This window comes from Aythya ferina (genome assembly GCF_964211825.1).
Source record: "Aythya ferina genome assembly, chromosome: 1".
Lineage (NCBI taxonomy): Eukaryota > Metazoa > Chordata > Aves > Anseriformes > Anatidae > Aythya > Aythya ferina.
In genome coordinates, this window is record NC_140296.1 from 200,892,706 (window position 1) to 200,920,154 (window position 27,449).

The 27,449-nt window shown below is 44.8% G+C and overlaps 2 protein-coding genes across 6 annotated transcripts in view; one reads left to right on the forward strand and one right to left on the reverse strand.

The window, feature by feature from the left end:
• UPF2 (UPF2 regulator of nonsense mediated mRNA decay) overlaps nt 1-9,758 on the forward strand; it is a gene marked incomplete at its 3' end in the record, with an annotated part of 62,130 nt that extends 52,372 nt beyond the window's left edge. For 3 of the 4 annotated variants that reach the window (XM_084517704.1, XM_084517706.1, XM_084517705.1), the window contains 2 exons: nt 848-968; nt 8,455-9,758. In XM_084517704.1, coding sequence (XP_084373830.1) covers nt 848-968; nt 8,455-8,464 — 131 coding nt within the window. Of the gene's footprint in view, nt 1-847; nt 973-8,454 lie in introns of those variants that run through there. The other variant, XM_084517707.1, reaches the window with a different exon arrangement.
• PROSER2 (proline and serine rich 2) overlaps nt 9,029-27,449 on the reverse strand; it is a 31,726-nt gene continuing 13,305 nt past the window's right edge. For both annotated transcript variants that reach the window (XM_084517774.1, XM_084517773.1), the window contains 2 exons: nt 19,782-20,034; nt 9,029-18,940 (listed from right to left, as the gene is read on the reverse strand). In XM_084517774.1, coding sequence (XP_084373900.1) covers nt 17,955-18,940; nt 19,782-20,034 — 1,239 coding nt within the window. In that variant the 3' untranslated portion in view covers nt 9,029-17,954. The remainder of the gene's footprint in view (nt 18,941-19,781; nt 20,035-27,449) is intronic.

Sequence of the window (27,449 nt, forward strand, 5' to 3'; positions counted from 1 at the left end):
CCGATGTGCTGATGTACGGACAGAGGGTATGTGGAGGTTCTTGTGATGTATTTGTAATTGTATCAGATACTTCAGCACCATTAGTTTAGTCTAGTAAAGACCTATTTTTTTTATCACAACAAAATGAAGTGAAGCTTTACCAAATGTCAACACATCATGCTTCTACTTAAGCTGTCCAAAAGCCTGGATGTCCAGTGCTCAACTGGTAACTGCTCTCAGCATCCACCTATTTCTTCCTTCTGATCACAAAGAGCAAAATTCCATCCCAAAGACAGCTGCTGTAATGTAGGTCAGCTGAGTCACCCTCTTCAGGTCTGTCTCCTCTGTAAAAAGGATCCTATTAGGACTAGTTTAGACAAATACCTGACTTACGGATGCTAATTTAAGACAAGTTTCTCACGGCGTCTTCACTTGGCAGCAGCTTTGTCCAGTTGTTCCCATTGCAGGGCAGTTTTATGTTAAGGCTTCTCACAGTGCTGTGAACCTTTGTCCCTCATCATTGATTCAGTCAGTGGTAGCTGCATTCAGAAGGAAAAGGTCACAGCTCCCTCCTTAAGCACCTGTGATGAAAATCATGGCTGGCAGTTCCTTCTGTAAGAACATCTGGAAACACAAGTTCACATTGTGGGGTAGTGTGGATTTGTCAAAGCTGTCTGTGCAATTTCAGTAATTAAAAAAAAAAAAGCTGCTCTGGAATAACATGAGAAGTCTTAACCCTAAAGCAAAAAAAGTGTAAATAATGTTTTTTTTTTTCTACTTTGTAGCAGTGAAATGTGATTTGTGTAAATTCCTCTTTAAAAAGATACATAACAAATGTATTTAACTTTCTTTCCGTATGACATTACAGAAATGTTGCAGTCTCTGGCACAGCGTCCAGCTCCAGCAAATACAAATCGTGAACGGCGTCCTCGTTACCAGCATCCGAAGGGAGCACCTAATGCAGATCTAATCTTTAAAACTGGTGGGAGGTAGGACAATCTTCCTCTAAATGTGGTAATTCTGGTTCTAGGCAAGTAATTACCTTCATAATTGAGGCAGATAATGATCTGCATAATGTGAGTAGATGTGTTGGTTTCCTTTCTAAAGCATTCTCTGAAAATACTGAGCAATGTTTTGTGCTTCTAACATGGTGTCTGTGAATGTATCCTTGACAGAGTTGGCAAGCCAGAGGATTATTTCATTCAGTAGTCACGGTGCAGTTTTAATATGTCTCCGTGCCTTCTCTCACTCAGATTAAGCTTGAGAAAAACTAGCAAATTAACGTTGCAGCACAGATTTGAATAGGCAGAAGATCAGGTGAAATGGAGTGTTTTCATGTTCCTCTTTGGAAAAAATAATCTTGGAGGTAGGTAGATGAGAGCAACAATGGGAAGGGACAAGTTTACTAAGTGGTCTATATTTGTCAACTAGAAATAAGTTCGTGCACTGTACTGTGTTACAGTGATATTGCCAACCTCCTTCTGGTACATTATTGTAAGAATTCTTGTAGCTTTCTAATTTCTTGTTCCAACAAGCCCTTATACAGAAACCGTTTGTATTAAAAAAATCATCTTTTTTTTTTTTTTTGAAAAAAGACTGCATTTTAACTTTTTATGAAGTACTAAATGTAATTCAGTAGAATGATTAATGTTATCCATTTAGTTTTTCATTTCACTGTGGCCTAATTCTGTCATAGAAACAAAAACTGTTCAGTTACACTGAATTGCCATCACACCTGCAATTGTTTTACAAGTAACTATGCAGTCTTTTACAAGTAACTTGCAGGTCTTTCAGTTATCTGTCACAAGTACCTTGTAGCCTATGTGAGAACGAGTACACTGGAGTTCTTTAAATACAGGGACCAGATCAGCAAATATGATACTTCTAGTTTTATGTGTGTGTGTAAATATAAATATATATATATAGTTTCCCAGGACAGTAGTTCTTTTCGAAGGCTTTTGTTTTCAAATATTTTAGAGAAAACATAATTTAGGATTTCACTGTAAACTAGGTCAGGCATTGTCCAGAGAACAGTTAAAGCAGTGTTTCCTTGCTCAAATGTCTGTGCCATGTGCTTGCAATTCTGATATAGTTTTGTCTTATGTAACTTATTCTTTGTTCCTTCTAATCTATAAGCTCCTTAGAGCAGAGACCAGGAAGGTTAGTTTTAGTGGGCATATTTTATTTGCTGCATGGTGCAGTGCTCAGGCTTGCAGTCATGCATCAGTTGAGCCACCCTAGCCCATAGTAAGGAAACTTTTTTTTTCTTTTTTTAACCTGCAGTGAAGGATGCTTAAGCAGAGTTTTATTAATTGAAGACTGGGTCTACCCTTGGCTTACCACCACTAGTACAGGCTTTGTGTCACCTATACTTTTAAGAGCTTCAGATTATAATATATAATATATTATATATTATATAATAATATATAATATAAGATATAATATATAAGATTATATTATATAACATAAGATTTATAGGATATATTCAAGATTGTCTTCTGACTTTGACAGGTGAATTGCGTTATTCCTGCCTAGACTACCCTCGCTTTCTAGTCAAGACTACCCCACAAGTTCCCGTGAGGAGACTAGAGTATCTTGATACTTCTTGAAAGCAAAATTTTCACACTGAGCTTTTCATTTTAGCATCTGTTTGAAGAAATCTTCACTCTTCTATATGCTAGAACCAGTATGTGTAAGAGTCTATAATATTGGTAGGTGGACAGTTGGACTGGATGATTTTAGGGACTAGGTGATCTTAGAGGTCTTTTCCAACCTTAATAACTATGAACCACAGATTTGTTTACGTGATGAATGAGCTAGTTGTGGTTGTTTCTTTGTATATAAAGACAGATGAGTTATTTTCTTGTAATAGTAACTCTCAACTTGCTGAAAATCATGTCTGTTCCCTTCTTTAAGATATGCAACTTCTTATTCTACATTTCCTCAGGTTAGGGATGATCTGAGCAAGCAAATCTCTTCGTTGATTCAGAACCTGCCAGATTGTAGTTTAAAATGGAAAGTTAATGTCAGGATGAGCAGTTTCTTGCATTTTTGGGTAGCGTTAAGAGTAGAAAAATTGATTTCATGTTTTACCTTTACATAAACAACTGGATCTGGCTTTGCAGTTAGCCCAACTTTTATAGAATCTTAGTAGCAGGAGTTCAGGCTAAATGACCTCCAGAGGGCCCTTTGAACCTAAAATTTTCTGTGATTCTATTCTGGTCTAGCAGGGTCCTAAGTAAATAATTTTTAGAATTATAGGTGAGTAACTCACACCAACCTTCCACCCACACACATTTGGCAATTCTTTCACCTGTGATAACAGCACAGTAAATGGAAGAATGAATTAGTGGCAGTGGCTGTAATGCATGAATCACTTAACAAGAAAAATCTTTTGTAGTGGTTACTCTTATTTTTTAATATTCTGTTTCTGTGTTGAATTAAATGCAATGAGACTTTCAGCTTTTGTCAGATTTCTTACTGTTAGTGTGTGCAAAGTGCTGCGTCAAAAATTAGTTTCTTGCTCTTTATTTGTAAACACCTGCTTGTATAACTTCAAGTTAAGGCATGCTGATCCTGCAAAGAGAGGATTTTTGAGGGGACTCGAACTTTTAAGGCTGACTGGCCTTGAAGGTAATTTACTCTAACACCATTAAAAGCAGAGTTCCTTGACTTGCTTAAGCAGCACTCAGTGCAATTTAACAACTCTCACTCTTGCCTCCAGTTGTTTAGCCTTACAATAAGACTTTGGTTATCAAACTGTTAAACTGGAACTTCAGGAAACACAAAATCTGCAAAAGTAATTTTTTATGATGATGTTATCAGGAAAATAGTCTTCTACGGTTTTGGAGAACAGCCCCTCTCTTCACTAGAAAGCGCCTTACTTATCTTTAAAGAGGATCTAGATCCATTAAATGGCTTGCTCATAAAATGAAATATAAATAACTACATTTTATGAAATCTGTTTAAAAGCATACGTTACCAAGAAAGAATTACACGTTACCAAGAAAAAAGAATTACAATGAGAACTTTGAGTGTACAGAAGTAAGCTTTACCAAGGAGGTTTTTAACTTTAATAAGACTAGTTAAATCTAGTCTTATTAAAACTAGTAACTTCAAAACTCCCTGCTGTTTTGAAAGTGTAGTACAGAAAGAAGACCTGTTGCTGTGAACAGGCCCATTGAGATGCGTGCGTAAGCTTACAAACTAAATCATGGCTATTTGCATCTGACTCTTATTGCTCTTGAACCCACTTAATGAAGAAATAGGAAGCATGAAGGTAATAACAGGATGCTAGGATTTTATTAGCTAAATATTCTCATAATAGTATTTTATTAATGCTGAAAAATCAGAGCATGGATAATAGGGAAGAATGTGAATTGAACTTCATGTTTTTGTGTTACAGCTGCTGCACAAGAATACTTGATGCATCACCCACCATATATCTGATGTATTGACTGATGCTGTATTTTGAAGCTTTCAGTCCACTTAGTGAAATACCAGAAGTCATGGGCAGCTGAGATCTGATTGCTCATATTCTGTTAGCCTCAGTCTAGCTGATTGTCATTGTCTTGGACTAGACAAACCCTTGGTGTTGGTGTGTCACTGTCTTGAGAACTGACACATGTATTCCCTGGTTCATCGTGCTGCTTAGTTGTCATTTTCAATGGGCTCTTGTATTCGTTTCCAAAATATGGGAAGATCACCATAGCAGTAGTATTTTACACTTGGTTCAGAATTTTTTGCTGTAAAATTATTCCCATCTTCACATTCAAGGTATCATAAAAAATTAAGATATTCAGTCCTCAATTTAATTGTGTGCTGGCTCAGTTCACCCAGTTCTTTGCCATCTTTTCCAACAGCAGTTTAATCTTGTCCCTTTCTCAGTTGTCATTTTAAATTCTGCATTACATCCTTTTCCCTACTACATACACTCACCACTGTAACCTTCCATGAAAGCCATCTATAGAAATGCAGACCTCCTTTTTTAGCTGTCTTAAGGGAGGAAGGCCCAGGGTAGGTTGGAGGTTGTGTCCTAATTCCTGGAGCTCCTTTTGTCAAACTGCACTGGGACACGAGGGATAAACACCTCCAGACCTGGCTTTTCTCTGCCTTGTTAATATGATACTTGCTGGGCTCTGCAAATATGGATTTGGTGTCTAGGCTAGACTCGATGTGAAGTTTAGAGGGAAAGGAAGACAAGATTTTATTTACAAATTTACAAATTTGTACATTTTATTTACAAATATTTACAAATAAATTCTCATTTATTGAAAACATTTCATTAAAAAAACATTGACATACTACTTAAAAAGAAAAATAAACCCTCAAAAAAAAAGTTCCGTGAACTTCTGGAAACTACCAATCTTCAAAACACCTTCCCAGTTTGTGTGCTATGACTTGGATTTTATATGGGAGTATTTTATTGTTTGAAGAGATGGAAATACGAAGTAACTCGAACAACTTACAGTTCCCTTCCTTCAGTGAGTCTGGGTTTTGCAGATTTGAATTGGCAACGTTCAGAGTATGGGAGCTGGTAATTCAGATTTATGAAGAAATAATCGGGGCACCTTAAATCGTAATAGTCCAGAAGCACATTGAAATAGGGCTGGTCCAGAGAGCATATTCTCACACAGGTAAATCGATAGCAGCTATGTAACATCCAGCGCTCTGTTTTTCAATACACCATGGCTAGGTTAATGTTCTGCATTGTGGCATTTCAGTTTTGCTGTTGAGAGCTCTTACTCCTTCCAGCAATGGTAACGTGCTTGGACTCGGTCAAATGCACATCTGTTGAAATTTCTCTCCATTCCACATTACAGTACGATATGTTTTTTAATCTGTTATTGCATTCATTATCCTGGAATCAAGTCCCTTCAGTCTGTTTGTGCATGCTCCCCCGTGGAAGACAAGCAGAGAGCTGTCTCTGTGGGGCAGAGAGCTGAAAGCAAGCATCGGTTCTCTTCAGGCACCTTTGCTGCCCATGCAGGGGAGCAGCTTAGAGCAGGAGTGCGAACTTCAGATGCTGTTTTCCTCCTTAAACAAGCATCCTCCCTGCTAAAGCTTGTGTAACTGAAAACAAAAAAGGAACGTTCAACAGAATAAGGCACACAAAGACAAGAACTGTTCCTGGAAAAAAAAACATTGTTTAAAATGGAAAAAAGTAGCTTTCAGGTGTTCATTGTATCTTTTTGATGTTGTTGGGTTTGGTTAATGTGATGGAGAGGGACCAGGCAGCACCAGAGCTGAAAGTGGCCATGGAAAGCAGAGCAGCAAGTGAGTTTTGAGAGGGGTTTGGAGGAGAAGGGAGGTGCCTGAAGTCTGTGAAGAAATGCGTGACTCCAGAAATACACAGAGCAGTGTGGGTTGCTGGGGGACATAAAGGGATTAGGGAGTAGCGTGCAGCTTAATCTCAAGCACCTCACATGTTAAAAAGTAGGAGGATTTTTTCTTGTATGTCATCTTGTGATGTCAATGTGCAGAAGGAACCTGATTTCAAAGTCATGTGTGTATTATTATTTCCTCACCTGTACGAGTGGTGTAGTGTTTCTGAACACTTATACAAATTCCAATTTTCTACTCCAGGCATGGCTAAGTAAATGGTTTTCTCTCCTGTGGAGAATGTAGCCAGTAGTAATGCTTACGTGATGCAGTTGAGAAGATGGCTGTAAGGTTGTTACACCAACTGGTAACTGTGTTGGTAGCAGGGAAGGGAGGGAGGTGGGGAGAGTTTGCAAAATCACACTTTTGCAGCCTCTGGTTCAAGCTGTTTTTAATTACAGCTTTTTTTTAGAGTTTGACCTTGTCAAACATAGGTCTGGATCAAGGTTTTTGAACAGAAGAAGGGGTCACTTTTCTGCTTATTGTCAAAATTACTTGGCAAATGCATAGTTTTTCTGTCTTTAAAAGTCAATCATGATGATTTTATTTTTTTTTAACTGAACTTTTAGCTGTTTTGTGCTGTTTACTGGTTTGAAGAGAAATGTCCCTTGAAATACCTGTTTGTAGAAATACTGCTCGGGCTTACCAGCAGCATCGTGCCCTAATCCTTTGAAACACAACTCGCTCTGCCTTATCTACCACCAGCATGCCACGGCAGCTGCTGTTTGGGATGAAAGTAACTTCTGCTAGGTTAGATGCACACAGCTAGTTGTAACGCTTCTCCTCCCCTCCACATCAACAGAAAATAACCGTGTTTTTAGGGGAGATGGGGAGATAAAAGCACAACTCTGCAACACGCTGATGCCTGAAGTTTTTTCGCAGCTGGAGCATTCATCAAGTTAAATCTTATTAAAACTGAAGTTCCTTGCTTTGCAGCCACGTAGCCAATGTTGGTGATGATTTGAGTGCACCAAAAAAGAGTTAGAATATTCTGTTATCTAATGCTAAGGCTTAAAACAAACAAAAAAAGCAAAAGCACAGTAAGTTCTACAGGTGCATCAGCTCAGTACCTCCTGACGAAAACACTGTGTATTTAAACAAAACACAGGAATGCTGAATTAATGAGAGATTGAATAACAAAACACTGCAGTATATAAGAGCACTGAATCACTGTGGATGCTTCTGTTCTGAGAAATGCAGAAAGCCCTATGGCTAGTTTTACCTGCTTGCAACATTTTTCTCGCAAGATTTCCTATAAAAGCAAGTTTTAGATTAACTTACTGTTTAGCAAATGCTTGAGGTTTATGCATTAACATAAAGAATATGGCCTGTTTCGTTTACGTGGTAAAAGACCTGGGTATGGAGCCCAGGATCTTCCTTGGGATTGTAAATATTGTCAAATTTTCACTTTGTTTTGCGCTACTAAATTTTATAGCCTTGAAATCAACAAAAACCACTCCAGCACAGCTGTCGGTTCTGGTATCCAGGGTTAGTGACACAAGATTGGTGCTACTTCTAGATTTCCTGGTCTTGGATCACATTTCTGCAAATTGGTGTGATCTTTCAATGCATTTTTACATTCTTAAGGGAATAAAATGTGGCTGTTCTGGGTAGGGAGCTGTCTTTCATCACCAAAGAATGATCAAAGGCTTCAATACTCTCTAAAAATGTTGTGAATAACTACCTGGCTCTAGGAAGCCCTCTCTAACACTTCTGCAGTACTCCTAAAAGTGAAGAAATTGTGCACAAAAATTAAAACTGTCTAAAATAACGTGCATTTCTGTAAATTCACAGATCGCTGTGCACTTCAGTAACCGAGCACCTTGCCTGGTAGGGAAAGGCAGCTGTCTCTGATCAACTTTAGATTGATCTGCTGCAGTTGTGTAGGGGGCTTGTTGTTCCTGATACAGAGGTTTGTTGCCTTTTGTCTAGCATGGTCTCATCTTAAAGTGTGCATGGCTAATAGAAATGTGTAACCTCCAAGTGCTAAAGATAAAGGCAGATGAAAATCACGGACAGATTCGGGTGGTTGCTAACGTGGAGAGGATTGGATATTTCTTACTGAACCGTTTCTTTTTTCCTTTTTTTTCGTAGGAGACGTTGATCCAGCAGCAAGTGTCATTTCATTAGGTCCTGTATCTCTGATGTTGTGGATAGTGGAGTCCTCCAGCAATTAAATGAGAGCAGTGGACACATCTCAGCATGTCAGCCTAGAGCGTTCAGAACCGAAACCTGGGACAGGCTGGGGCCGTGGGGCAGAAACAGCAGCCTCCTCTCTTCCCCCCCAAAACCCGCACAGAACAAGTGGAAGCTTCCAGTCATGGCCTGCCAAAAAAAAACACAAAACACAAAGCTTTTTGTAACGGGAACCATGTGAGGGTTAATCTTCTCATACGAGCAGAAGCAAACGAATGAGATGGTTAACTTGACCGGGGAGCAGCTCAGAGGAAACAAGAGATCAACCTGAAATTCAGACGGATTCCACGGGAGTGGAAAAGGTCTTGGTGGCGCCCAGTAAGTGGGGAAGCAAAGCTGCACGCTTGGTGCGAGCTGCGTTATCTCCGGGTCGAGCACTTGGCGTCGGAAGGGTGTTCGTTGGGGGCTGCGAATCTACAGTAGGAAAACGTAGAGCAAACGGTGAAACGGGAAAGAAAACCCTGACACGTGGGAGAACGTCTCAGCCATCAGATGCTCCTCCCGACCTGCTGGTGAAGGAGTAGCCTTCTGCTGCCAGACAAGCGAGAAAGAAGGGGTTGGGGAGCGGGAAGGGGTGATAAAAAACACAAAACTTTAGAGCCAAGGAGGTAAAATGTCTGTTAAGGTTTAAAATAGAATGTGAAGTGGATTAACACAGGGTGTTGACTCATACTGCTTGGAACAGCCTGACACCAGCCTAAGGACAGGGATATAGTTGAGCCCATTGTATGTATCATTGAAAACCAAAACGTGCCAGTCAGCATAACAGGGGGATGTCAAGGAGCGGATCCAAATATTTTGTTGATCTTCATGGGTTGATAAGCCTCTGTGTCTATTGAAACAAACAAAAGTTTAAAAAAAAAATTAAATACATCTGGAAACAAGTAGAATTTTTATTTTTTTCTAAGTAGAAATGAGGTTTCTTGGTCTGTTTCTGACAATCTGTTATTTATTAGCATAGATTTTTGTTTGCTTTCAGGTAGAAGTAGTTAATTCAGTTAAGGATCTCATCTGTATGTTACTAATTCTTTTTTTTTTTTCTAGCTCTTTTAAAATTCTTTTTACCACTGTTTTTTGGTTTCTGCATGTAGGAAGAGAGACCTGTAAAATTGTAACATTTCATACAGAAATGCCGCCCGATCTTCACCAGCTTCAGAAATCTGACCTTTGCCAATGCTGCAATAAAGTGTTGTAATTTAGAATTGGTGTCCGACTCGTTACGTTGCCTTTGTTCTTCTAAAATAATGCTTTGAGGAGTTCATGGTGTATCTTGGGGCTGTACCTCGGGCCGTACTTTATACAGGTAATTCAGCAGTTGGCGCTGTACCAAAGCAAGAGGATTCCTGCCTCGAAAAGCACTCCTGAAACAGATTTGCCTGCTTGGTAAGGAAACAGACTTCTTGCTTGGTAAGAGCTGCGGGACTTTCTTGCTGGGTAGCAGGAAGCTGTGAAACTGAGGTCTTCTGTAACATAACTTCTGTTGTCATATGCAGACGGCGGCTTTGAAAGAGATGGCTCCACTGCTGGCTCACCTACAGCAGCCAGTTGTTGCCCTCTTGGGGTCCTGCAGCTCCACGGTGAACCAGAGCAGAAGACTGACCCGTGTTAGGTCAAGGTGCTGTTGGGATTGTGAGGAAGGTGAGTTCTCTCTTGGCTTCTTGCATCGCTTCTCAGTCCGTGGGCTAGCCCCTGACAGGGTGAAACGCTGGTGGACCATACGTGGACTGACACGAGGGAAGCAGAACTCCCTTTGGTGGTAAATTCATTTGAAGTGTCAGTGAAATTGTGCACTGATGGCGTTTGTTGCCATCACCTGACGGGTCTAAAATAAAGACAGCATCTTCAGTTTTGCCTAGTTATGCTGTTAGCTCAGTGAGTTTTAAAACGCATAAGGTTCCTGATGATGCTTTGGAGAGAAGAATTCAAGGTTTTGAAAATACACCTACTTAAATGGTCTTTAATCATGGAATTGAGCACTTAAAGTAGGGAAAAAACTAATTGTCAGAGCAATTTTAGGTCTCCTCCTTTGCCTGCATGTGCTGTAACAGCATTTGGGGATGGGGAAGCACTGGAATGGTCTGTGCACAATTTCCCTGAGGACCTGGCTGGACAGCATAATGGGATGCCATTACACAGCTTCCAGTTTGTGGAACATCACCTGAAGTTTAATTTAGAGCATCCCACACAGATGTATTTCTCTAGATTTCTGCCAGGTTTAGATCTCATTTGCTAAGCAGGCAGGTATTCTGAATATGCACAGTCACCTCCAAAAAATCCTTTCAAAAGTGTCTCCAGCTGCTGTTGTCTCTGCACTCAGAGAAAGTAACTTCCACATTGTAGCTGTGGGAAGTGAAGTGCCCCGCAGGGAGATGGAGTCTTGGTTTCAATTTTGGTGTAAGAACAGCATGTGGAACTATTTTCATACCATTTTTTTGCACTTTCATTTGTGCATTTACTAACCACGTTTATAACTGAGCAATATGACCATAGAAAGATTTCCCCAATGGATAATTTCCACTTCTTTGATGTAGGATGCCTACCAGTTCCTAATAGTAAACTCAGCTTCTTGTCTTGGATTCTTTGGACTGATGGCAACATTTTTTAAAACTACTTGCTGACAACAGCGTGAGGTCAGCTGGAGGTTTCCTTGACTTCAGGCTGAAATGAAGTAAAACAAAAGCATCTCAGTGAAACCTTTTGTAAATAAATTTCAGAATAAATTCTTCTGTAGTTCTTGGGGGAAAAAAATCTCCCTTTGATTGTTTCACTTGCAATGATTTCAGTGTTGAACTTGTTCTCATAGGGTGCAAGGATGTTCAGATGTTGTTTGTTGTTTGCTTTCCAGTTTCCTGGCCCTCCACCAGGCTGGCTTCCTGCTTCTTGAGAAAGTTTGGCTCCCAGGTTCACGTGCAGGCTGTTGCTGCAGGGTTTGTAAGGCTGCCTTTAACTCTATACCATTAGAAGGGTTTGTCTTCCTTGGTCTGCCTTTCCAGGTTATCTGATCACCACGGTCAGGTGTGCAGTCTGGTTTTGGTATGGGATCAGGGGATAACCTGTACCAGTAACCTGCTCTAGTTGTGCCCCAAACCAAGCACAGAAAAGCAGGTTTGTATCTGCGGCTCGTGATGCTGGAGCTGCGTGACTCCCAGCGTGAGGCAAGGCACCGACTGCTTTTTGTTAGATTATGGCATAGAGCAGAACCTGTCAGCATGGGGAATGGAAAAAGCAAGTTGCTCCAACCATTAGGTAATGGGGATCGAAGATGCTCCTCAGCAAGCAATGCTGAGGTCTGCTCGGAGGGGCCTGCAGAGTGCAATTAAACAGAATAATTTGAGTACCTTAAGAGTGAATTTCTGAGTATTTTAATAGTGTTTTCAGTAAGGTCATGTCTAATACAATCGATCCTCTCTTGCTACAGCACGGTGACCTCCAGGGGCTCCACAATGTCACCAAGGACTCAGTGACAAATTCTCACCCCGGCGTTGCGTGATGGGGGCAAAGACGTTCCCCTGGGAGCCCTCCTTGAGGGACGCTGGCTGCGGGTGTCCCCACGAAGAGGATTTCTAAGCAAGCATCCCTTAACCTGCACGGAGGTAGCTGAACGCAGAGCACTTTCCCATCCGGGAAAGCACACGTAGATGAGCGAGAAATTGTTTCCCGTCCTTGATTGCGTAAGCGATTTCTCCGCTATCTTATCTGTCTCCGGAAAGAATTTGGAAAGAACTTAGGTCCGGGCATTTGAAGCTGAGGCTTCACCATGGTCAGGCTCGTTGAGCTGGCGTGCTGACAAGCAGAAAATGTGCTGCATGATTTATGGCACGCTGGCTCAAAGCCTATTTGAGCTGTGGTGCTGTGTTACTCCTGGCTCCTAAGTGGAGCCAAAATCTGCAAGTGCAAGGTTTGCTTGGGAGCATAACTGTGGGCAGCACCTTGAGCCTCAGCTGGTGGTGTCTGCCCCCTTTTTCTACCTTTCAATGAAATAATGTGTTAAAAATGGTATGAATCCTTTTTGGTGCATTGCTGGGTTTTCAGACTTGCTACAATTTTATTAACTGTGCAGTCATTCCGGGTAAGCAGTCAGTTCTGTTTGCCATGTAAAGGGAATTACTGCATGAGAAGCGTTTGTGCACGTACACCGATGCACACAAGGTGACTTGATCTATAGGAAGGCTTAGAAAACCAGTCCTGCCTTGCGAGGACAGCCTGCTTTGCTGGAATTTTCAGTTTTTTTCATTGCACTTGGCCCCTTCCTTGAAGCAGCAGCCCTGAACTTGGCAGCAACCCCCCTGGGAGTTGCAAGGAGCAGCTGCTTTAGGCTCTGGCAACTTGCTGGGACAGTGTTCAGATGGGAACACATCTGCCTTGAGGAAACGTGGTGCTGGTGACCAAACACTGATCTCCCTGCTTGTTTCTGAATACAGACTCCGCATGCTGGTGGTGTGGCATTTCCCAGCCCTCCTGCCTGCCTGGCATGGGCACAGGGGCCCAATGTATCCAAAAATATAAATAAGTGAAAAAATTGGCCAAGGGGCTTGCTGATCCCTCACTATTGCCCACCAGAGGTGGCACTGTGGCCTCAAGACCACCTCCCAGCCAGGTAAGTGAAAATTTCCAAAATAAACACACTGCCACCACCACCACCAGCCTGCTATTGCCCTCAGGAAAGAAAGACTCGGTCGTTTTGCCTTTTCTTTTGAGCTCCAGAAGGTGTGTTTTCCCCAGTGATGTTTTTTCTCCCCTCCCATGCCCTTCTCCCTGCTGAAGACGTTGGGCCCAGGTGGCGCTTCGCTGCCGCGCCTCACCCCCAGCTATAAATAGGGCTTTCTAACCACGGCTAAGTGGTTCCAGGCGGGCTGCGAATAGGAAACTATTTGGGCAAGAATCAAACGAGTGCGTCAATGTCAAAACATTTACTTGTATTGTTTGAATTATAAACTCCGCTTTCAAGTTGTTATTGCTGGGGTGTGAGCGGGACACTAAAACACGCGGTGTTCGTGGCCCTCGTTGGAAGAACAAACACTGGTTTGTTAAAGACTCCTTCCTTCCTTCCTTTCTCCCTTCCTTCCGTACATTTCCTGGATCCGAGCTCTCAGGCAAGTAAAAACCAACAAAAAGGTTGTAAAACTTAAAAAGGAGGAGACTTAGGCTTTACGAACATTTATTTATTCTTTGGTATTTGCCTGTCAAAGCGTGTGGGGAAAAGGGGAACCACTTTTTTTTTTCTTCTGGAGGTGATGGTTGGCAGCCCAGGAGCTTGAGAACTTTGTCGTGCTTTTCTCTTAACTTTCTGCAGTGTTTTTGGTAGCACCTCAGGGCTGCTGTGGTAAAGTCTCCTCTGCTGCACTCCTGTGCCTGCATTTCACAGTGGCCGTGCTCCCGACGTGGGAGCGGGGACGTTCGATGGGATGCGCCGGGCACACAGCGCCCAGTGCCTGGGCTTGAACGCACCAGAAAAATCACGTTGCAAATAAAAATGAAACCTAATCAGGCGCACTAAATCCATTTAGGAAGGCAGGAAATGTTCCCTAGTAATGAAGTCTGTCTGGGTCGTGAAGCTTTAAGCCCCTGGTGATTCTCTACCCCTGCACTGCTTTGTGCGGTGGAAATAGAGGCGCGGTGACAGCCGCTTCCTAATAGAGGTTTAAATATGAAAAATAATCCCCCTGCTGCTGCCTACCAGCTTGTACGAATGCTGCTTTCCTTCAGGTGTCATTCCAGGCCCTGGGCATCAGTACAAGGGAGTCGGAGCTTTGTTAGTCAGTCTGAACAACTCCTCGCATATCTGAGGCTGTCTAAAGGGGGCTGCGGGGCACTCAGGGAGGAACAGGGATTTGGGGTTAGTGCATGAGCGTTACTGAGGGAGCTTCTGCCAAAGTTACGGGAAAAATAAATACAGCAGGGGTGTTGGTGTGACCTCCCGGGCACTCTGAGGGCAGTGACTTGCACAGGAAGGTGCGGGGGGTGATGCTGGAGCACTGCACTGGTCACTGTCAGGAATTAGTGCCCTGTGCGTCTGTAACAGCTGGGGGCTGTGAGGCTGATGTGTCTTCACTGACTGCCACAACCTCCAAAAAGGATTTTGTCTTTATTTTGCTGGTTGCAAGCAGCAGGAGGTAGTTGTGACCCAGTGGGCAACCTGCAGGCTGCAAGGTAAGGGCTGGCCCTACAAACAAAACCGATAAAACCGATCTTTCCTTCCATCTCCCTTGAAGCCTGGGTCACAGCCGAGCATCCAGGGGAGGTGTCAGGGATGCAGCAGCAGCTCTTTGAGCAAGGCATTGCCTCATGTGGGAGAGGTCACTGCGCAGGGCAAGAGAAAGCCCTGGTCTGGGGGGAAAAATTGAAAATTAAAAAAACTTAGCCAAAGAGAAGGGCGTTCCCTTGGAAAGGGTTTGGCTCCATCCTGTCTGAGGACCCTCCTTACCTCAGGGGAAAGATATTTATAGCTGGGGAGGCGCCTCCTAAGGAAATGCTCAGCCCTACGTGAGGGAAGGAGTTCTTTGAAAGCGAGACCCTGGGCAGGTGAAGGTTGGGGCAGAAGCAGTTAAAGGATTAAATGGGACAGGCCCTTGGTGAGGGCCAAGGCCAAAGCTGTTGGTTTTGGTTCTGGCCCATTCCCTGGTTGAAACAAGACAGGACCAGCTCTGCTTTGCACCTCCCCAGCTACAAGAAAAGTTCCTACATCTCATCGTGAAAATCCCATAGTGAGTTTCCTGCGAGCCATTCAGAAATGGAGCATTCCTCTAGGAGCGATGCGCGGTATGGGGTGACAAAGAACGACATTCCACTTCCCATCAGCCATCGTCTCTTTGGTTTTATCCCACTTTAATAGAAGACTGATCAGCTTTGTGCAAGACAGGTGCTTCTAACAGAGAAAAATGAAGTCACAGCAGCGTAGACACAGAACGAGACACGCAGCAGAGCGAGGGTTACATACAGGCTGCTAGCAGCTGCATGGAAGCAGTACATGGCTTTACTTACAGCTTTAGGCACAGAGAAGAATTCGCCAACAGGACAGTTGCTATTACAAAGGACTACAATAAATACCTCATCCGAGTCCTCCCTGGGCAAAATTGGTTTAATTTAAGAAGCTCCAAGTCTCCTTTCCCAGCAGCTGAGAACAGTGCCCTACACGAAGAGTGAAAGAACAGGCTCCAGCTAATCCAGCGTACTGCAACTTTATACTTTGGATATTACACTTTTATTATTTATTAGGGTTACATGAGAGAGTTAGCAAATGGGGCTGAATTTCAGCGAAACGATGTGTGGCAGGTGGCCCCCTCCTCGCTTCCCGTGGCCGCTCAGCTGTCAGCAACTGGTGAAGAGCTGGAAGGAAGCACTTCGCTGTGAAGACTGCTCTGTGTGCACGTCCCATTTCTAACAAGATTTTCTTTAACAGGATTTAAAAGCACAGAGGCCACGAAACATTTCAGTTTCCTCAGCAAGTGAAATTAATAAATCATGATGCATTGGCACCACATCACCCACGCGCGGGACTTCACAGCAGGTGCTGCGCTGTATTTATGTGCTTGGGTTTCCCTCTGATTTACCGCTACAGCCTCAAAATAAGGCTGTGATTTACTTTCAGCATCCAGGCAGCTTTTGTTGTTCCAGGAGAGCTTCTCACACTCAATTATGCACGCTGAAGTGCTCTGCCAGACTGAGGCACGGCCGCATTTTTAATTACTGGTTGCTTGTGTGTAGTGTGCCTGGCGCAGGGAGGAACATGATCCCAGTAAAAAGGCTGAAAAAGAATAACTCCGTAACAGAACCCAGAGACCATAACACAATTAAAAATTTAAAGCAGGAAGCAGATAATTTAAAAACAAGAACAAACAAACAAAAAATACCCTTTAACTTATGAGGCAGGTTAATAGCTATGAAAAGATTTTTTCCTTCACGCCGGCTTCGTTTACAAGTACAGCTCAGCAAGTTTGAAATACTTTATCACAAGGAATACAAACGTGTTTATCACAGTTATGTCAGAGCTCCTCTCTGGAGGGTGGGGCAGTTTCTATTATCGCCACTCCCCTCCTCCCTGCCAAGGTTTAGTACTCGGCTCCTTAGGGAAACGAGGGGGTTGCTCGAGGCTTTAGAAAGTGCAGAGAATAAAGGAGATTTCTCTCTTTAGAAAAAAAGTCTGAGAACTCTTAAATGTGCAGGGGTAACAACGAGGAACGGGGAGGGGCTGGGTTTTGGCATTTTGGTTTAAGATGGCTGGTTTTGATGGTGGCAGGTATACAAAAAGGGAGGGAGCTTTACAACAGAGCAGCAGCTTCGCCATACGCACAAAAACATCAGCCCAAGACAGACATTTGGGGATTGTCATGAAAAGTGTGGCTGTTAACTAAGGCCAGGGAGCCTTCAGGAAGGACGTGCCCTTACACACTGCTCTCGCCTGCAACTCCACTTCGCCTGCAAGACTTTTGGCTGTAGCTTCTGTTCGGTATTGGCAGGGTAGGATTGAATAAGGCTCTGAGCAGAGGAGGAGGAAGTCTGTCAAACCAGGAGTTAAAAGTAACAGAACCTGGACCCGGCCAGTGCAGCACAGCGATTGTTTGAGGACTAACAGCTTCTTCACAGGAACACTACGGTAAGAGGCAAGACTTTTGAGTAAGGTTCTCACATTTGGTACAGAGTGGGCTTGTTCCTATGGCTTCTCTGCTCCACCACCCCCCTGGTACAGAACAGTGGGTTTCAGATTGTCAGGAGACTTTTTGGCTGTCGGCACAGAGACCAGCACGCCGCGCACACCCTCGAGGCCCCTCTGGGGCCTCTCACTGGACGTGGAGCTTCCTAGAAGGTCAGAACCGAAACCAACCCTGTGCAGGCTGAAGTGGAGCGGGCACAGAGCAAGGAAGCAGCAGCCTTCACCACGGGTGAGAGAATAAAGCAAAGCTGGATAATACAGACAACAAAACAACACAGAAGTGCATTACCGAGATCAGAAACATCAGTTCTGACCCATCTCGAGCTCCCCTGGACAGACAGACACGTGTGCAAAACAGAGCTCTCGGTTTTGGCTTTAGAAAAAGAGCAAAAAGGAGGCTCCTCTGTTCAGCGTGCCCCGTACAACGCTGCACTGGGCACTTCCCTAATGCAGTGCCCACTGCTGCAGGCCAGCACGACTGAAATACATCTCTCAGTCACAAGGAGTAACAGATGAGCATCTCTGCAGGATGGCGGGCTGAAACCCGCCCCTGTAGGCAGCATTTTGTGCTGCCAGTCTCTGAGCTAAACGCCAGCAGTCAGTCCAGTCCCAGTACCTCCTGAGCTCGCCCGAAGCTGAGAACTTCCCCTTTCTTCTTCCCATCCGTCTGATCCCAAGCCTGTTGGGATTGCTCTAGCGCAAAGCCAAGCTTGGATTCCCCTCCGATGCCACAATGCCCCCCTCCCTGTTACGCCGTCTCTTTCAGCAGTCCCAGTTTGCGGAGTGCCTCTCTCCTGGCTTCTTCTGTTGAGCCACGTCCAGCGAACTTGACGGTGATCCCTTGCGAGCGAAATCCCGAGGGTCTGGGCAGCGAACCCGACCTCCTCCTCATATCCAGGCTGAGGTTAGGGGGCTTGTAATCATTAAAGCCCTTCGATGTGTTCTGCTGAGCGGCCTTGTTAGCAGCAAGAGCTCCCTCTGGTTTGATTGTCACAGTTTTGCCCAGAGGAAGGAAAGGGCTGGGCTCGCTTTTTAAGACCTCGTGGATGTTTTGGTACCCGTTGGGAACGGCGTCTGCCTGCTTGGGCTGCGCATCAAGACGCTGAGCGCTCGGGGCATGATCCACTTGGTCCTGAGCTGGCTTTCCCTTAACGAGACCCAGCTTTGTCAGGGCCTCATAGCGCGCTTGCTCGGAGGAGAGATCCCGTAAGGAAGAGCTCCTGTTGCGCGACAAGAAGTTGTTCTTCTGCAGCTTCTCCTCCAGCTCGGCTGCCAGAAAGGCTCCGCCGTTGATGTTGGCCAGCACCTGAGCTCTCCGCTCCTGCACGTTAACGGCTGCCTTGGAGATGGTCTCGTTGAATTCCTTGCCGCTGACGTTGGTTATGTTGATGTTGCTGGGAAAGCGGTGCAGTTTGGGGGCGGGTGCAGGGGGGTGTTTTGGAACTGCAAAACAATCACCGTTGGCTACGGGGGTCTTCTTCCTGTCCAAGCTCCCTTCCTTGAGGGCACTGGGGAAGCGCACTCTGCTCTCTGCTTGCTGCTCGGATATCTTCTGGGCCATGATGAGCGGGGTGGGGATCGAGCGAAGCAATTTTGGATGCTGCACGGCAGGAGGGGGCGGAGGAGGAAGAGGAGGAGTCTCACAGCTCAGCGGCTGTGACACTGAGGGATGCGAGGGAACGTCGGCAGGTGCAGCTGGCTTAGGGCTCTCCACTCGCCAGGTAGCATCCAACACTAAGAAGAAAAGCCAACAATAACCTCGTTAAGTCTTTGCACAGAGCACAATACAAGGCTTTCTCTCACCTAGGATTAGCAAGCATCAGTATTACCCTCCCCAGAACTTTCTAGCCCAGATTCAGCCCACTTTGCCCATAGCTAACAATAAACAATGACATTTTGAGGGCATGCTCTAGTTCAAAGCACCATATTTATCAGTAACTAGCAGCCTCCTTTCTGCCATTCATTCACAATCTGGACATTGGCTTTATTATGTTTAAAGGCTTCTTCTGTAGGTTTTGCATGTTCTTATTTTTTTATTAGAACAGACAGGAGAGGACACGTCACATCACAACCTATGTACTAGCGATAAATCTTCTCCAGAAGCAGGGAGAGCAAACCATGGGATGAAGAAATCATTCTGTATGCTGTATTGTCCCAACTTTTTGTTAGAAGCATGTGCCTTGGTCCCACTAAGTGACACTATAACCAACTTGCTATCTTCAAGCTCTTAGAGAGCCTCAAGAGGTCTCAGAGAAGCAGAACATGAACACGCTGCTGTGCACCAGTCTGCCTTGCCATGATGACTCTGTTATACTCAGTTCTGTTACAATTTAATAACACTAAGGAACTGAGACAGCAGTCCAACAACTTAATCATGAGAAAAAAAAGAAAAAAAAAACAACTTTAGGAACAGCAATTTCAGCAACCCCTCAATTCCACATCAAGTTACAATCATGATTCTCACAGCTCCTGATGTGTAACAGATTGATCTTGGGGTAGCAAGGCAGGCACAGAATTTCTTTAGCTGTCATGGCTGAGTCAAAAGGAAAACCACACTTCCAAGAAATCCTGCTACCTGGTTCTGCATCTTTGCTAGGAGGGCCTTCGTGGTCGCTGCTCTCGGGTGTTGACTGCACTAAGTCAATGATATCCTCGGTCTCCGAATGGCTGGACACATTCTCTTCTGTTGACCTTGAAGACTGACAGTGGATGCCACTGTCGTGTAGGACTGGTTCCTCCAAGTCATCTTCTAAGGCATCTATAGTTTCCTCGAAGAACATGAGAACGTCCTGCTCTTCGTGGGTTAAGTACTTCATACTCTCATCGTCCTACGTGGGGGAAAAAAGCCACAAAGATTAACGCCCTATAGATCAGTATGGAGAAGTACACTGACAGCAAACACAGCACCCTCTTTTTAAAGACAGAAAGAAGCACGGTGTAGCTGGCAGCAGTCACATCAGAAGCATCTCCTTGCTGTTTTGTACCTTCCCAAAGAGGCATTCATTTACTATAAAACAATAAAAGCCAGGAGTTTACAGCACGCTACTTTTGACTGAAACACAGCAACTGGTATTTCATCCTTAGAAATACTTTAATTCAGCAATGTCCATTTGAGTTGGAGTAAATTGGTAAAAATATTATCAGAAAAAGATGAAAAAGCCAACAGCAAAACCCACCCTACAGCCCTGTGCCTGTACAAGAGCTGTGATAGCTTCTTCATGCTCAAAACTGGCATTAGCTGCTTCAGGTATGTGTCAGGTTCAGGGACAAGGCTCAGGAGCAGCACGTGAGGGACAGGGGGTATTCAAGACAGGCCAACAGGTGGCTTGGCTCCATTATTGCTCTGGACCACAGGGGGACTTTGTTGTCAGAAAGGCAGAGCTGGAACTGAAATACAGCTCCCTGTATTTCCACAACCCCCCTCAGCCTGAATTCCCTCACAGCTTAAAGGAATAATAAGGGGGGAGAAGGTTTCTGAAAATTTTACCTCTGAGTTACGGAAAGAAAGGAGTTAGAACACACACAAAGATGTGTTCCCCAGCAGTAAAAGGCCTCAGGCTATTTTCTCCGGCAGGAAACGCTCCTGTAGAGCACAGGAGTGATAAATAATCGCTGGGATCATCTAGTCTTCATTTTCTGTGAGTCACTGCTCTTGATTAACTTGATTAGCACAACATCACTGTGAGAGCCTAGGCAGCAACGTGCAAACTCTTTTCCCTCCACCTCCACCCTGGGAAACACTCACTTTTCCAGAAGCTCAGAGATGACAAAGAACGATTAGGAAAGGCACCGCAGTAAGACAATGGATCCAGGAAGGACGTTTCCCAAGAGAGCTATATAAGTTCTGGAATGTAATTAAGTGTTGTCGAGAAGTGAGGTTTTCCCTTTTCTGGATTCAATTTCTCCCCTACCGTGGACCTCCGCAGAACAGCGGTGCCTACAGATTTAGAGCTCTGAAGCACTGCCTCGTACCAAGTGGCAATTAGTGCCTAAGCACTTAAAAACACTGCAGACGAGAAAAATCTGCGCTTTAGGGCTCTTAGTTGCCTTCTCAGTGGTCAGGGGAACGTTTCATTCATTTATCTACAGGGAAAATAAAGAAGAGAATCACACAGCCTCTCAGCCACTCTCAGCTCTCCCACTCCTCAGGACAGGTTTGCTGATTTGGGGCTGTGATGATATGGATGCTGCAGACGTCAGCCACAGCTGGCAGCTCCCTGTTAAAAGAGAAGACTGAAACCTCCCAGGGAAATACAAAGGTGGTTCAGCAGCTCACGGTGCAGCTTCATGTCTAGAGATTCGCATTCCTTGTCTTCAAGGTGAAAGTGGCTGGGAGAGGAGTACAGAGGTGAGGATGTTTGTGTTTTAATCTTCCCACCCGAAATGCACTGTCAGAACGTGTAACAGTCCAGCTTCCAGCAAGGCTGCTCCAAAAGCCCGGAGTTGGATGCCATTTGCACTTGCCTGTTTCAAGCACTGACTTCAAAGGCTGACGCACTGCGCGGCTCGCACCCACCGCACGGCAGAGCTCAGCCTTCAAAGTCTGAGAAAAGTTTTACAGCTGCGCTTGAAAAGCCAGAGACAGACAAGGCTTCTTTTTTTCCCATTAATGGATGTTGCAATCTCCTTCCTTCCCCACCCAAATACTCACTCGGCTGCTATGTCTAGTGAGGGAGAGAATGACAGGAAAAGAGCTGTTGTGAGGTAGGTCCTCGCTCCAGCTGAGCAGGACTCCGGGCAGCTTTTGTTGTGGGTGAGCTCATGGCGAGGACCAGACTTCCGCAGGCAGAGAAAGGGCTTTTTGTTTAAGGGCTTCGTGGTGGCAGCAGACCCAGCAGCCCTGCAGTAACTGCATCACACTCCTTGTTTAAAAGAGCTGTTCCCACGTGAGCTCTGCTCATTTGGCTGGACAAAACGGTACGTGAATTGAAGCAGAGGCTTCCAGAAGCCCAGAAAACTTCCAGAAGCTCTGTGCTAGCAGACTGAGTGCTTCTCCATGCCCGGTTGGATTTGTATGGCCAGAGCTCTGCCAAGGTTACCACCCCTCACTGCTCCTGCTGAACTGAGCAGCTTCCTTTTTTCCAGGGAGGATCTGAGACCAGTAGCCACCCCTTTATAAATACACCTGGGGTGAATGGCGTAGCGGGGTCTGAGAGGACACCCTCAGCTCATTAGCTCTTCGGTTTCCTTCCTCGTTTCCTTTCCAGATGAGCAATGTCACACCTCAAAGACGTGCTCTAGGGGACCCTGCCGGGCAGGGGCTGGGCTAGGAGCAGTGTTACAGAGCTCCCACTCGTACTGCTTGTAGCAGAGCTCCCAGAAAGATGCGAGGAATCTTGTTGTGGTTAAGCGGTGCCAGTTATAGCTAAGGTTACCAAGCCTATTTCAAATACTTGAAATATGTGGAAAATGAACTCATCTGAGCAGTTCCTGTTCGTTCTGGGATGGTGTCCCAGCATCATTTCTCCTTGAAGAATCTGGGTTTTTAGCAGCCCAAGCGGAATCTCTGCAGTTACTCAAGCTACTCCCTTTCCTCCAACTCTCCTCATAAACACACCTCCCAAGCCAAGCCTACACACGCACAACACTGCCCACCTTAAAAGCCACTGGCAAAAGACAGCCTCCATTTGAAACCTGAAAACTGTGCCTGAGCTGGGATTAAAAGAACTTCTTGACCAGAAGAAGTTTAGGATGCAAACAGCTGTAATAACTAAGTCTGCTCAGCTGCCATTAATATTTCAGAGTCCTGCGCAGCCAAATGTTTCCTCCTCATGCCAAACAAGAAAGGCTGTGAAGGAGGATGGCTTTTTTCTTTTGTTTCATAGAAAAGATCACTTTCATGCCTGCTCATTACAGCTACTGAATATCAAGGGGCCACAGAAAGCTTCACAACACCGATTCAGCTGCTCCTACCAAGCACGTGCAGTACAAGGTGCTGTCTCTGCCATGCTGAGTTTTGTTTAGTAAGAGGCAGTTCAGCCCCGGTGCTCCTTTGGGGGAGGAAGAGTCAGGAGATCCTGAAGCAGCCTGATGGTCACACTCAATTAATCTGGAGTCCATCCATCACTGAGCCCAGCAGCCTAATGCTAGCACAGCTTTAACAGAAAACGGAGGGGGAAAATCCTAAGCCATCTGCAATGGTTAAAACATTAATAATTAATTATTCTGGGAACTGCTAGGGAACCGAGCAGCATTACCCGTGTCAGAGAGCTACATCTCAACCAGCAAAATCCCACAGAGGTGGGTTCAACTGACTCATCTGTCACTTCCCAGTGCCACAGAATGAATGGGCACAGCTCCACGGGAGAGAGAGAAGTGACTGGGTGCTTCTTAGACAACACAAAGGGAGCAAGCTATTGAAATATGTGAGAAGAGACCCGTGTAGCACCACTGGAGCCCCAGCCTGCTAATAACACGGCAGAGAGGTCTACTAGTAAAAAGAAATGGGGGAAATAAGACAGTGCTGCATGTAGGAACAGCGTCAGAACAGGTACAAAAGCTTCAGTGCAGAAGAAAAAGGAAATTACTTCTGGTGTATTAATAGAAAGGGGAAGCAGGAGTGTACAGCTCCACTGTTTAGGCTGGAAGTGAGTGAATAAGAACAAGAAATGCCATTCAGAATCAGACCAGAAGGTCCATTTAGCTCGGTAGCCTGCCCAGAGCCACCCCTGTTGATGCCCAAGGCAGAGGAAGGGGGTGAGGAAAATAGCACTGGGGTGCACTGGATGGACCGATCTTTTTCCTCCCTACATCCTCCCAGCTTCCAGCAATACACAGCTCGAGGAGTTCCCATCTACGTGCTTAACAGACCATAATAAGCCTTTCTAGCCCGAATTCATCTTATTGTTTAAGCTCGTTTAAACGAGCGACATTCACAGCATTCTGGGGCAGTGAGTTCCATACTTTAATTGGGTGCTGTGTCAAAAAGCACTTCCTTTACAAGCCGCCAGCTGCTTATTTTGATAATACCATCCCATTTGGTGAAGGGCTGTAATACTGCCTGTGCTTTTCTGCACTTTGTTAACGTAATTGTACCCGTGTGCTCCATGGTTAGCAAGGCGCGTAATCGGTTGTAGGTGGGGAAACAACCGATCCAGAAGCGTTACAGAAATAAACTAGATGAACTAAAATCATGAACTAGCATGATAAAGGTTGAACCGGGTGATCTGAGAGGTCTTTTTTCCAAGCTAACTGATTCTGTGATTACTGACTACATTAGACCCAACCCACTTTTAGAAAAGCAATGACATATCTACTTCAACTTCGAAGATCTCTCTCTGGTTATCAAACACAGATTGATCAGTTTATAATTTCCTCTTCCCTTTAATTTGTTTTAGAAAACCATTCAAAAAGTTTGGAGGAACTTTTAGGCCAAAGCCACCAACTGTTTTCACAGCAATCAAATCATTTCACACCCATCTAATTTCTCCTGAGAGAGCTACTGGCTTGGCCAAGGGATATAAGCACAAGATGTGATACACACTGATTCGAAGTCCCAGAAAAGTACAGCAATAGATGAATAAGGAATCCTAGATGAATGAGGAAACCTAGATCAAATTAGCGGAAGGTGCCTCTGTAACTGGGGTTGGGGAGGGAATTATGTTTGAGAAGTCTTGTTTCATTATGCAGTTTGGGATACAAGCCCTGAACAAGCTCCTCTACACCTCTGTTATCTGATAGTTCACTACCTGAACACAATTAACTTGCTATCTGTTGATAGAAGATGTAGCTGCGAGAAGCAGGCAGGACAGAAGACTTTCATGAGCCATATAAACGTGCTAGTAGTCCACAGGATGAATTTTGACTGGAGAAAAAAAAAAAAAAGCCACAATTACAGAGTGATGAACAAGCGGTGATATAAAACAGAAGGACCTGCAGGTCAGTTTGAGCGCTGTAAAGAGGAAGTGGAAAAAAAAGAGTGCTGCTCAGGTATGTAAGTGTCATCCTGGGCTATAACAACCAGGGTGATGAAATCACTGCACATCCTCACTCGGAACACAGAGTTCAGATCCACTCGCTGAACTTTCAAAAGGATGCAGCCAAGCTGGACTGGCTCCAGAACAAAGCCAGGAGTGACGAAAGTTTCGCTGCACAGGAAGCTTGGAAGAATGGAGTGTGCTAGGTTTTAAAACACTGAAGAGTGGGAGGCAGGCAGACACAGCCCTGTGTGTATGCCAGGATGTAAGAAGTTGGCCACATTACGTCATTACGACAAATCTCTTCTATATCCACTGAAGGCAAGACGTGGAAATCAGATCTCACATTTCAGAAACTTGAATTCAAGTATCCATGGAATGAGAAAGGAACAGAGTACAAGAAAGACTGCTCTGGAAGCCCAGGAATGCCCATCAGGGAGGGTTAAAGAGCAGATTTACCCGCCTGCTAGAGTAATCATCTGCTAGGTTCTGCTTTAGTTTGAAGAGAAGGCTCAGGGCAGACCTTATTGCTGTGCAACTGCCTGAAAGGAAGGGGTGGGGAGATGGGGGTCAGCCCCTTCTCACAGGTAACCAGTGATAGGACCAGAGGGAATGGCCTCAAGTTGTGCCAGGGGAGGTTCAGGTTGGCAATGAGGAGCCATTTCTGTCAGAAAGAGCAGTCAGGCACTGGGACGGGTTGCCCAGGGAGGTGGTGGAGTCACCGTCCCTGGGGGTGTTCAAGGAGAGGTTGGATGTGGTGCTTGGGGACATGGTTTGGTGGTGACAGTGGTGATAGGGGGGTGGTTGGACCAGGTGATCTAGGAGGGCTTTTCCAACCCTAACGATTCTGTGCTTTGAAGCAGAAAGATGCAGTTTATAGATCATGAAAGTAACAGGCACTGTGTGTGCCCCAGGAGAGGCATTCTCCCCAGCACATTTTACAGCAAGGCCACTCTTTACCCTCCTTCTACACCCGCAGTCTGAAGCAAGCAGTTCTCAAGCTCCTCGTCCTCTCCAGCTGCTCACTCCACTGGTAGGAACAATGACTTTTTTTCCCTCCCCAAGGCCTACTCCCTCCAAGTCACGCTAATATCAACCTGAAGCAGATGAAGCTCAGCACAGCTCTCCATGCCCCACAAGGAACAGCTGCCACCTACCCAAATGCAGCCAGTGGGGTTGGGGAAATGCAATCTCCCTCTTACCGGGATGTCCTAAAGGCACACTGGAATCCCAGGATGACAGAATCAAACCAAGTCTGCCGAGTCTGTTGCATTTGAATGATCTGGACTGATCCAAAAAGGGTAAGGTCATAGCAATTATTTTTTGGGTATTAAATCCTGGTAGAGCCACAGAGGAAGCTTGTTCAAAGAAGTAAAGAGTAAGGTATATTTAAGAATCATGACCATCTGCCAAATCAATGACCACCCACCACCCGCCAATTAATTTAAGCCACTTGATTAGCGAAAGAGTCACTTGATCAAACTCTGGGGGTCACCACCACCCCAAAAGAGCAGCAATTAACTGTGGCATTCACCAGGGATCTATCTGAAACAAATGGGAAAATTAGAAAAAGCAGAGCAAGGCCCATTGGAGCAACAGGAAACCCACTAGCCCTCAACAAGACATGTTGGGATACAAAAAGTACTGAAGTCACATCAACACATCCAAGACACCCGTAGAGTTTGTCACTAGTGCAGTTCCAGGTCAGCAGAGGCCACCTAAGGAACACCCAACACCTCCTGGTATGATCTTAGCAGGTGATACCATTGTCCTAGCACGTAATTCACACCTAGAAACTAAAGCAGTTGCTCATGGCTGAGAACAGACACAGCACAACTGCAGGAATGAAGCAGTCAAAGACACTGATCTTTAATAAGTCAGCCTGCACACATCTGTTCTAAGAGAAGGGAAATTATTTCAAAAAAAGCTAAGACCTAGTATTATCTCCAGAGTAAACAGTTACAGCAGCTTAAGGACATATTTCATTGCAGGTTAATTCTTACACCACCTATTCAAGAATGGCTTTTGGGATTTAAAATTGCCGAGCAGAACAGAATGTGCTTGTTCACCCTTCCTCTTGCGCAGGGTAACTGATCCCCTGCATTGAGGAGGTACACCTGTCTCATCCCTTTGCCAAGGATATGTTTTAATACCATCCTCAATACAAAGAGGTCAGAATATACCTGCAGATTCAGATCCTCATAGCTTTTACGGCTATAAAATGCAGCGAAGTTGGCGGTAGGAAAGAGGTTTAGATGATGGTGGGATATGGAAATATCAAGGCAAACATTCCACCCATCTGAACTTAGGCTCTTGTACTTGTCTTC